We start from the raw sequence: 11,741 nt of genomic DNA, 5'->3' as shown, positions 1-11,741 counted from the left end.
AAAAAAAAATGTTTTTCTTTCCAATTTTCTATTCACTTCAAAGTGACAGCTAGCTAGCAAGCTAACTTTGCTACACGTTGACAATTTTCCCCAATGATCTGTAGCTTGACCCAAAAAAGAATAAAGTATAAATAATAATTAAAACAGGTTTTATATATCAATGTTAAGAATTCCGCTTAAGGTTTAGAGCCAGTTAAGTTGTGACTTCAAGTTTAAGGGGGCACTTCACCAAATACTATGTAGTATGTTAATAAACAGTTTAGCTAGCTAGCTACATTTCAAAGTTTAGCCTTTTGTCTTCACTGTTCAGTGCTTTTGTTTAGTAATTATGCCAGTTTAACAACAATTTTTAATACAAATGTGGGGTTTTAGTTATTTTCAGTTAAATGGGGCACTCATTACACAAGTTGTTTTTTCTTCAAATTGAACTTTTAGCTAGCGAGCTAGCTAAATTTCACATCATAGGTTAAGTTGAATGTTCAGTTTTAGAAGTAGAAATTAAGTGCTTGAATTTTTTTGCACCATGTGTAATTGAGTGTTTTTTCGACATGCTATGAAAATTTAGCAATAAGTGGAATTTCCAATGTTTAATTACTTTTTAAAGGCAGAATATTCAAATATGATGAGTAAATAATTATGTATGATAAACATTGCTTAAATCACTGTTGCACTAAACCTTTTGTATTTAACAGTTTATTTTCCTGGATTCAGGACTTCTCAAAATGAGGGGACTTGGGACTCAAGTGCAAAAATATGTGGTTAGGACATCCCTGTTTCTAAAAAATGTGAACCATAATTTTCAAGCAAAGTAGGCCTTTATGTGGTTTTCTGGTAACCGTGCTAACCACAATATATTAAAATTATAACCCTAACCCTTGCTAAGCATAATGCCTATATGTGGTTTAATGTAAAAATAAATTTTAATTCTTAGTTTTTGCTGCAGTGCCCCCTTAAACAATTTGTACTTTGATTGCCGTCAACGGCAGCCAATGAGCTAAACATTTGGATGCTCAAACCTTAAGAGAAGTTCAACTTTTAAGTTTAGAGTCGATTCTGAATAGTGCAGAGACACCTTTGTGGTAATTTGTTCGCTAGTGTGCCGTGTATGTAAAATATGTGCCTCGGCTCAACCGTGGTTGCGAAACACTGCTTTAGGAAGACCCCAAAGGAATGTGGGGCGGAGTTTAAGGGCTGGCGGGGTCACGTGACAACGCAGGAGGAAGAGGACAAAAACACCACCGCTGACAGACTTGGCAGAGTCGTCGTCATTCCTCTCGCTATTCCCTCGGGCGCCCCCCTGCCCCTGCCAGTCCGGGGGAACAGGGGGCCGGGGGGGACGTTATCTACTCTGAGTCCGTGGCGCTAGGCTGCCGTTGTGGCCCCGCCCGCCCACTTGAGCGCGTTGGGCCAGCGAGGAGGCGGCGGACGAGGCGGAGGAAGACGACGCGGGCGGCGGCGGGGGTGCCGCCGAGGGTCTCGGTCGCGTCCGCCCGTTGCCGCCCTTGTGATGGTGCCCGCGGGGTGCCGGCTCCTGCTGCAGGTTGAGGATGCTGTCGATGGCGCATTGCAAATGCTGGTTGAGGGAGTCGTCGGGGGGGCTGCCGCTCGAGAAGCTGGCGTTGTCCATGTCGGGCGAGTCCGATTTGCAACGCTTGGCGGCCAGCGAGGGCACGTCCGGCGAAGGCGGCCCCGGGGCGTGCTGGTCCATTCGGAAAGTCCCCGCTTGCCGTTGTTTGGTTTTCCCGCTGGCCCGCTTGTATTTAGGGAAGTCGTCCCGCTCCGAGCCGTCGTCTCCGCTGCCCTTTGACCCCTTGCAGGCGTGGTTGAAAGCGTCGTCCGCTGGGTCGCAGTCCCGGCTTCGCTTTTCCACCTTGACGCTGGCTATGACCGTCCTTTCCAGCACAGGGGGCGGGTAGGGCGCCGAGTCGCCGTCCCCGCCGCCCCCGGGCACGCCCGGCCGGACCCGGGGGCTGACGTTTTCGCGGTAAGTCTTCCGTAGGGGGAGGCGGCATGTGGTCTGTGAGGGGGCGGGGTGGGCGGGGGCCGGGTTTCGGTGTTCTAGAGTGCCGTTGACTTGCGCCGAGGACATGGAGGACTGGGCGGGGGCCGCCGCCGCCGACTGTGTGCGGACCGCCTCGACGGGCGCCGGCGTCACGGGCGAGGCTTCGGGTTTGTTGGGCTGAGAGGCGTGCACGGGGTCTAAAGCCGTGTTGTGGACCACCTTACCGAAACCCGTTTGGTCCTGCTTGATCTTCAGCTTCAGGCCGATCCTCCTCCGAGCCTCGTAGGTTTTGATGGGGGGCTTGCTGACCCTCTGCGGCAGTGCGTCGTCATCGTCGTCCATTTTAGAGTTTGAGGAGGAAGAAGAGAATAACGACGAGGCCGTGTCCGCTACTCGCGTGAAAACTGGGTTGGTGTTGAGCGCTTCGGCGCCACCCGAAGGAGGAGGAGGAGGAGGGGCACAGCTGCTGGACCACGACACCGATGCACCGCCCCCGCCCTGCTTGATGACCAGTTTTGTTGGAAAGGCGGCGGGAGGTGGCGGCGCAACCGGCGTGGGGGCGACGGGAGTCGGGGATGGGATGCGAATGGGAGGGGGCTTTGGTGGGACGTGCACCGGAATGGCAGGCTCGGGTTCCGGGGGCGCGGGGGGCGGGGCGACTCTCGTGCTTGCACCGGGCTGAGGTGGGGGGGACTTATGTTGGGAAGACGCCAAACTTTCCAGGTGACGAGCGTTGGCGACAAACTCCTCTGCAATTACATAAAGTGAACGGCAGTTAGCACATCAAGTTTTTAAAAACATATTCATTTATTTATGTGAATTAACCCATGCCATTGACAACTATCATTTCTATATCCAAAAATGTCTTTCACGAGCTGTGAGACTTAACTCGAAAATTCTGTTAATGTTTTTTGTTCTTTTCATTAAAAAAAATTAAAAAAAATAAATAAATACTTTACATTTTACTGCTTCCCATTTGTCAAGTTACATAGAAAATGGCACACCAGCCTTACCTGGTCTCTCCTTAGCCAAAATCCGGTCCTGACTCAACGCGAGTTTTTCCTCTTGGATGAACATGCGGTCGATCATCACCATCTCTGCCGAGGGTCCGAGTCTCTGCTGCGGGTTCAGACATACACTCAGGATGGGGTCAGACAGTGGGGTCAATTATCATGACTCACCTTGGATTCAGAAAAGAGCAGGTATCGATATTTATCAAGCATGGCTTGCGTTCTCTTCAGCAGCTGGCAGGAGACGCTCTCAAATTCGTCATCCACTGCGTACAAACAAGAGTCGCCAGATGAGAAATGGACACTTGCGTGGGAGGTTGGCCATCTCGGGTTACCTTTCTGATAATCTTGAGATGAGTTGGCAGTTCCCTGGTAGAGATGGTAAGGCAGTAATCGGTGCAACGTGTCCTCAAAAGAGTAGAAAGAAGCGCTGTAGTTGGGGTGGAGCACTGAGCCTTGATGTTTGCGTAGCTGCTCCAGGAACCTGAAGAAGGGGATTGGATGTTTCTACAGAGAAAAAGACAATAATGCGTAATGGTGTTTGTTTAGAGGACAAACCTGGCTTCTTTGCTTGGCTCTGCACTGAAAGGCATCTTCGCTGTTGTCTGTAATGTGGAACAAAAGGTACTTCAATACTTTCGATGGACATAATAGTAATGCCTAGATGTCATCAATGTTTTAATGCGGAAGTGTGTCTCTTTAAATCACCCACCTGAGGTTGTAGTGGAGTGGGGGGCTGTGGAGCAGGCATCTGGGTGACATTGGTGCCCAACACGTGGATCTGCATGCCACCTTTACCCAGAGTCATCCCTCCGACGGAGTTGATTACTCCAGGCTTTGGCTGAATCAGTCATAGAAGAAAAATTAGTAAGCGCAAAAGGAGTACATGGGTGAATCTATATTAACCACATAAATGACAACAGATGCAGAATTAAAATAAATAAAATATCAATCTGAAAATATATCCTTTTGTGTTGCTCAAAGTATTAAAAATAATACAAAAAAGTGTAATATGTATATATATATTTTAAAAAAAACTACTTATTTTAGGTCAGTAACGCCTCTGAAAAAAATGATTGGGCTAAGAATAACATTCTTTAGTTACCCTTGACCTTTGACCTTACCTGAGGAGGCTGAGTAAGGCTCACGGAAGCGATACTCTTATTCACCGCAATTCCGGCTGGTCCCTGGACTCCTGAGACTGCATGTAAGTCACTTGAGGCTGCAAACCAGAGCGGGCCCAAGGCTTAGAGATTTGAAGGACGGGGGCGTCGGCATCTCGTGGCGAGGGAACGACGGAAGCTCACCTGCGCCGACGCTCGTGACGAGCGTGGGGGCTAGCGGCAGCGCGGGGCTCGGCTGAACGACGCCGATCGATGAGGTGATGACTGCTTTGTCGAGGGGCGTGTCTTGCTGCGTGCTAAATTGGTTGTTTAGGGGAGGCGGAGCTTGAGCCTGAGTGGGCAGCTTGACCTGCAGCAGGATGCTTTGCTGGATCTGGTAGCGTATAAAAGACATTTAATGCGGCCCGCCAACCAACCAGAGTCTGACACCCCATGGCTTAAACGTTTGGGGTCGAGTTTGCACTTACCTGGTGTAGCTTCTCCAACAACTGCTTCTGCTGCAACGAAGGCTGGCCGATGGCCGACAGCGTCTGGATCTGCGAACCCAACAACGCCAAGTGCTGTTGTTGATCCGCCGTCAGGCTGTGGACGGGCCCGTGGGTCTTTATCACGGCGGGCGCCGTCGAGGCGGCGACAGCGAACGGGTGCACGAGTGGAGGTTTGGGGGACCGAGACATGGGGGGCTGCTCCTGCTGCTGGAAGGGCGCCGGTTGAGAGGGGGGGCGGGGTTGTGACAGGAGCTGCACTTGGATGGGAGCCGACTGCGGTTGGCCCACTTGGGGCTGCGAGGGGGACTCGCCGATTTGGTTGTGGACGATGAAGAGGGACGGCGGGTGAGACGAGGGGGTGCAAGAGCGGGAAGGAGTTTGTGATGGTGGTTGGGGTTGCGAGGGAGGACGTGATTGCTGCTGGTGCGGCGACTGGATTTGCTGGCTTAGAGTCAGCGGCGACTGCGAGGGTTGGGGGCTGTCAGACACTGGGGGTGCCGTGACGTGGCCGCTCAGGGCCGGCGAAGGGGACATGCCTTGGATTTTGAGGGGCTGCTGGTGACCGCTGGTGGGTACCTGTAGACGTGGAATATGGCAATTAAAGACAAATACAAAAATATTTGTGAAGAGAGCGGAAGAAGCAAACTAAAATGCAGAGCAATTACTTGAGCTGTTGACATTTGCAAGCAAATACTTGAAATGTACTTTGGCAATTTTGTCATAATTTAGTGTGGGATTTTTTTGGAATTTGATGTATTTCTAATCCTGCAGATGCCATCAACTCATTTATTACTAATGCTACTTATCTCATAAAATAAATGAAGGAATTACATCCATACAAACAAAATTTTCTGAAGTGAAATAATAAAATTATTTCCAACGAAAACCAGAATCCGGATTTGCATAAATTATGACTGGGTGCCTTCATTTCCATTGCATTTTTTAAATAAAACAGCAATAGCTTCAAATCGCTAGCTTAACAACACATGCGCGACAATTGACTGAAGTAAAGAAACAGGACAAATGTAAAAGCCTGAAAACCCAATGAATGACTTCATGTATTTGAATATAAAATGAGAAGAGTCGTGATGATATGATTGGAATTTTGTAACATTTTGACTCAGTTCAATGGCAGGTTCTTCCCTAATCTGACTCAAGGGTGTCGAGGGATAGTAGCCTTGATTTAGTGCAGCGCAGCTGTGTCGAATTGACAAATTAGTCCATGACAATAAAAGCAACTGAGTTGGTTGAATTGAAGTTTTGTTAGTAATAGATTTTTCTTTATCAAGCCACTTTCTGTTTCATGCTTTTACAAGGTTAGCACACTTTAGCATGACATAAAAGGGAGAATAGATAAAAAGCCAACAAAACCTTTGGAAAAAAAACCCAAACACTTTCCCTTCAAAAATATTCTTAACTAGCCATTCTAGAATTTTAGCTCATGCGTTCACACACAGCAAAGACGTTTTACTAGTAGCACACACAAGCAGCGGGGGGCACGTTAGCTTGTTGCGCGCTACAATACAGTGACATTCGAGCAAGGATTACAAGGAGCAAGGCAGCTAAAAGGGAACATCACGTCTAAGGGGTGGGGGGGCGTGGCAGTTGCAGCAAGTGGGTTGGACAGGGTAGGGTGGGGAGACTTTAACGTAGCATGGCGCGTCTACCTGCTTGACCAGTGGGGGGCTCTGACCCACCAAAGGGTCACTTAATTGGGCCGGAGAGGCGATGTTGGCGCTGTTGACGATTACGGACGCCGGGACGCCCACAGAGGGGCTGAAATCACTTCCTCTGTTCTCTGGCTAAATAGTTTAAAGTTTCCGGGTCCAAAAAGGAGAGAAGGAATGAATGTTGGTTGGTTGGATGAGAAGCAGAATGTTGAGCCAGAGAGGTCGGTCAAAGGCTGTGTTCGGAATCACTCACTTGTTCCAGTTTAATCACTAAATAGGCATTTTTAGATAGTGTGGGGCTACGATAATGTGTTTTTTTAAAGGTTGACTAATCAGCTCGTATCTAAAGTTGATGCAATTTGTTGGTATATTGTTTTGGGCTTACTATTATTGTTGAGATTGCACAAGGAAACTAAAAAGTGTATTAGGGGATGGTCAGTCCTAGGTCAAGAACTACAGATATCACAGATTATATAGTTTTTTCCTCTTTAACAATACTTAATAGCTTAAGCCAACAGCAATTTTTGGTGGTGCTAGCCAATGTAAATTACCAAATTTGGTCCATGTTTAACTTACACTCACCCAAACTAGCAATAAAAGTCAATTTGACAGGAAAAATGATGTTACTTAGTGTACAATGATCTGCTAAACCATAGTTGTTGATTAACCTATCGACCCACTGACTAATCCCAATAACTGGTCAACACATTTTAGAAAAGAAAATAGCAATAAAAGGTATTAGTGGGAAAAGGGAGTGATTCCCAACACAGCCGCTACCACTCTGTCACAACGTTAATGAAAGTTTCAGAACAAGAAGGAGGCGGGCGACGAAAACACTGACCTGCTGTAGGAACATCTGCAGAGACTCCTGGCTCAGGATCATACTGGAACCCTGGTTGGTAAACAGAAGCCGTCCTGGACTGTGCTGAGCCTGGTGAGGAACCAAGCCCACTGCGGTTATCGACGTAGACGTTGGTATGGACGGAGCGGAGGACACCGCGACGGCAGCTTGCTGCATGGTGATCATTGAGGCCTGCTGGACAGCCTGGTCAGCGGAGGTCCCCAACACGGTGACACATTCTCCTGGCTGTCCTTGGGCCACTGCTGCCGCCATGGTTACCGCCCCAGTGCTGCCACTACTGCTGCTACTACTACTACTACCACCACTAGTAGTACTACTGATGCTGCTGCTGCTGGGGACTCCACCAGACTGAGCTTGCAGGGCCGTCTGAAGGCTAACTGCCGGACTCAAACCCTCCACCTGACTTAGCATGGTCAAGGAGTTCTGGATGGGCATTCCCTGGATGACGGTGGGACCATGCGCCGTGACAGTGTGAGTCTGCGCTTGGTTCTGCGTCTGAGGCAACGTGACCGGCATCTGGAACAAGGTGGGCGTACCCATCTGGCCAGGTTGGAGTTGAATGGATCCTGATAGAATGTGGGCGGCTCCAGGATGTCCTTGGGATGTCAAGACCTGACCCAAGTTGATGTTCTGGTTGGCTGTTAGGATCTGGTTAGCGATTAGCTGGCCGCCGGGACCCTGGCTAGTGATGATGTGACCGCCAGGGTGTTGGGTCAAAATTTGACCACCCGCTTGAAGCTGTGGAAGGAGGAACTGGTGGTTCTGCCCCTGTAAGACTGTCTGAGAGGGAATAACGATGCTGCCCGATTGGTTTAGCAAGTGGACGCTGAGCGGCTTACCCGCCGCTTGGCCCGTTTGTTGCTTGAAGAGCGTTTGCTGGAACTGCGAGCCTTGCGTGGCGGCTTGAGTGCCCAGGACGACGTTCGATGCGGGTTTTCCTGTCAGGAAAGTTACATTCTGAGCGGCAGAAACAGGAATTTGCTGCAGTCCGAGAGCCTTGGCGGCATCGGTTTGCAGGTTAGCCGTCGTCGGCTGCGCTTGCTGCTGTTGCGGCTTGAAGAGTTTCGTTTGGAGGGCTCCCCCTTGAGGGGGCTTGGGCTGAATGGGCGTGGGTGTGCGCTGGATAATCACGTTGTGCATAATTTGGCCTTGGGGTTGAGTCTGGGGTGCCATTCCCGAACTCAGGGGCGTGCCACCGAAGCCCAGACGTGCAGCGGAGGCGGTCATGGTTACGCCACCGCTGCTATTTGCACTGCTAACAACTGTCGCCGGTCCATTTAAAGCTGGAGATGCCAAAGTGGTTTTGTTGCTTTGGATGAGAAGTCCACCTCCCGGTGCCCCCAGCCCCGCCTGAGTCGTGGCCCCCGAGACCTCCGGCGCAGACTGATGTAGCTGATAGCCACCCATGGCTTTGGCGAGGATGGGCTGCCCCGACTGATTGATCGTCATGACCGTGGGTTGCCCCACAACCTGAATCTGTCCGATCCCCAAATGTCCAGACTGGCTCCCGTTGGGGAGCGTTTGAAGACTGGAAATGGGTTGAAGCGTCACGTTCCCGAGGCCTACCGGCTGCATGAAAGGTTGAACGCTGATGGCCTTGTTCATGACTTGCGGTTGGAGCTGAAGACCTTGGTGAGCCAGAACAGAGCCCAACATGTCCGCCGTTGCGTTCGGGGGAGCCCCGGCGGCGCTTTGGGCCGACCCGGGAAAGATGGCCGCTGTACCGCCGACGCTAATACCTACACCGACGGCGGTGCCCGCGGCCCCGGAGAGGCTAGCTTCGGGTAGTGTCTGAACAACCTGCGGGAGGCCCGGAATCTCAAAAGACTCCAGGTCGAGTTCCGCGTTGGCTTCTTGTAAACTCTGCTCGGTGATGTTGGCCTCGGCCAAGCTCTGTTGCAGGATGTCGCAGGGCTCGTGATTGGCCCCGATGCCGTTGCTCCCGCCTTCCCCGTCGGGGGAGCCGCCCAGGATGTCGTCATCCTCCAGAAAGTCCAGGTCAACACTGACTCTGGGCAGACCTGCCGCCTCATTGGACGAGAGCTGCACTGTGGGCCGGACTTCTGGAACATGGCCCTTGAAAGCGAGAAGATGGTTGAATTTAGGGATGAGAGATCATGTGAAGATGGCAGCGCTTAGTTAGCTTTGAGTTTTTCTTAGCATGAGCTAATAACGGATGTTTAGCCAGTGTCTTATGCCTTTACCAAAGTCTGGGGCAAATATAATGCAATAATTGTCTAAAAAATGCCCTAAAGTTTTCAAGAAATGTATCATGATTTCAAATCTAGTTAATTCTTCTACTTCTTAGGAAGTTTTATCTTGAGAAGTTTTATTAAGAGTTTCAATACTGCATAAAAGCTGTATTTTAATGACGGACATTCATTTTCCAGATGAGTACACTTTGCATTACACTATGAATAGGGTTTCTACCAGAGTTATAAGCCTGGTGGGCCGCCAGGCTCCCTCCACCCCCACCACGATAAAACCAGCTTTTCTAGATTTTTGCCATTGTATTGACTTGCATTGTTTGTTTTAAAGCTACATTTCAAGATTGTGCCTTTTTGCAAGACTCTACGTTGAAGTATTGTCGAGGAACGACTCCTCAACAAAAACACCTATGTATGTTAGTGGGGGGGGGGGTAAGCAGAGGTAGGAGGTGGGGTTTTTAACATGCATGCCATACACATACACATAAAAAAACAAGTTGGAAGGGGAATGTTTTTTTTTTTACTCACTTCGCTGGCAGAGAAGAACGAGCTGGTAGGATCACCCGAACCGTCCAAAAGGTCGTCGGTGTCCAACTATACGGACACGCGGCCACCCGGGATAGGACAGACAGAATACCAGCAGGCAAAAGCCACCAGGACAGGGAAACAGAACATCGGGAGGAGGAGGCGGTGTGGGGGAGGGCGAGGCGAAGGGAAGGCAGTGGCAAGGAATAGGACAGGACATAGAAAAAGAGAACCAAGATTGTAAGGAGTCAGCCAAAGATTAGGGAAAGAAAAGCACGACGACCACAGGGTTCTGGTAGACTTGGGAAGCGTTAGTTTTTTGTTTTTTTTTGTCATTTGGGTGAGTCAAAGGGGAAGGGGTTAGGGGATAGGCTGAAACCATAAACAACAGTGCATCCAGAAAGGAAACAGCCAATAAAGAGTGTACGTGTGCGTGCATGTGTGTGTGTTGTTGGTTAAAAAAAAGGGATGGAGCTGCAAGGTGCATCTACACTCAGCTGATCTTGCAATTATATGCAGATTCACGGACAAAATAGGCTTTTTAACTCTCCCAGTTTAAAAAACAAACAAACTGCAAACAGTGTGAGCTTTAAAAATCTTTAAAAACATTAACCCTTTACAGGGCACCTAATTAACAAATTGGTTCAATCCATTACAATTGGCAGAGATCAGTTAACAGTAAATATTTTCTGAAGTAATTATATAGATTTTTTACATTTCAAAAGTCATTTTTTTAACTGAATTTCAAAGAGTAAAAAACATAACAGTGATGTTTAATACTTGCTATCACAATACTTTTAAAACACGTTTTATGTGTTTAAATAAAAAAAAGTTATATTTAATCAAAAAAGAACCCTAATTAGTGGTTGCATTATAGGAACATTATTTTTTTTCCTGCATTGACGTGTATCATTGTTTACATTTATTTTTAAATGGTGTATTAAATTGATGCTAGAGGCTAATTAGCACTGTAATCTACTAGCACCTTCTTCATCAGGCTAACCAAGAAAAAAACCCCAACGTTGTTTTCCTACTCACATGGGTTTCAGATCCATGAAGAAAGTCATTGAGAGCTTCTGGGTCACTGTTTGTGCAAACAAGGAAGGAATTCATATCAGTTGCACGACAAGCACAATTAAATTAACAAGAAATAAATAAAGATTGAAGGAGCTTTCAAGTGGAAACTCTTCAGGGCAACTTACCAAATCACATCGAGAAGGCACCTGCCGTCTTCATCATCCATGACAACTGTTTCAAATGAAGTAAAATTGCTTCAGTTATCACAGAAACAAACAAATCAACTGTTTGCTACAACAACAACAAAATACAATAATATAATGATGACTCATGAGCTTGTGAAGATTTTTTCGGACTTCACAAATCCAGCAATTAGTTAAAAAAAACACTAGATAGCATTATTTTGTCATTCTTATGGCCATGGATATGTCACCTTTATGTAATTGTAACACTCCGTGCATTTTTGTGGGATGTTTTGGAACTGTCCTCACAGAAAGTTGGTTGTAGCAAGGCCAAAGTCTTTTGTTTACAAGATGATAACCAGGGGGAGCTACCACTAAGTTAAAAGCCACTGTGGTTTGCTTAGGTTAGTTGGTGATGATTTCAATACTGGGGATTTGTTTGAACAAATGATCAAAATAAGTAGCAAATTTGTCCCTGTCCCGAAATTGCCAAAGGTCAAGTTGTAGGGTCAAATGTCATATACAATTTCATGTCTTAATGATTATACATGTATTTTTAAAGACAGATATTTCAAATCAGCTATAATGACACCCCAAATTGTCTTACACATTTCTATTTGGAATTTTGCAAAGAAAAACCCATCTGTGATTCTG

At 47.8% G+C, this 11,741-nt stretch overlaps 1 protein-coding gene across 1 annotated transcript; it reads right to left on the bottom strand.

The window, feature by feature from the left end:
* Window positions 1-253: 253 nt before the first annotated feature.
* Window positions 254-11,499, bottom strand: bicra (BRD4 interacting chromatin remodeling complex associated protein). Its single transcript, XM_077722452.1, has 15 exons — window positions 11,339-11,499; window positions 11,091-11,136; window positions 10,927-10,972; window positions 9,892-9,957; window positions 7,136-9,232; window positions 6,292-6,426; window positions 4,604-5,200; window positions 4,320-4,509; window positions 4,125-4,234; window positions 3,725-3,847; window positions 3,571-3,617; window positions 3,348-3,496; window positions 3,184-3,278; window positions 3,016-3,121; window positions 254-2,751 (listed from the first exon to the last, which is right to left on the bottom strand). The coding sequence occupies exons 1-15, from the start codon at window positions 11,364-11,366 to the stop codon at window positions 1,340-1,342; spliced, it is 5,247 nt and encodes a 1,748-aa protein (XP_077578578.1). The 5' UTR covers window positions 11,367-11,499; the 3' UTR covers window positions 254-1,339.
* Between the last annotated feature and the right edge of the window lie 242 nt (window positions 11,500-11,741).

Source organism: Stigmatopora nigra, chromosome 8 (assembly GCF_051989575.1).
Source record: "Stigmatopora nigra isolate UIUO_SnigA chromosome 8, RoL_Snig_1.1, whole genome shotgun sequence".
In the NCBI taxonomy this organism is placed as follows: domain Eukaryota; kingdom Metazoa; phylum Chordata; class Actinopteri; order Syngnathiformes; family Syngnathidae; genus Stigmatopora; species Stigmatopora nigra.
The sequence above is the reverse complement of the archived record's forward strand: the minus strand, read 5'-3'. Positions and strand labels throughout refer to the sequence as shown.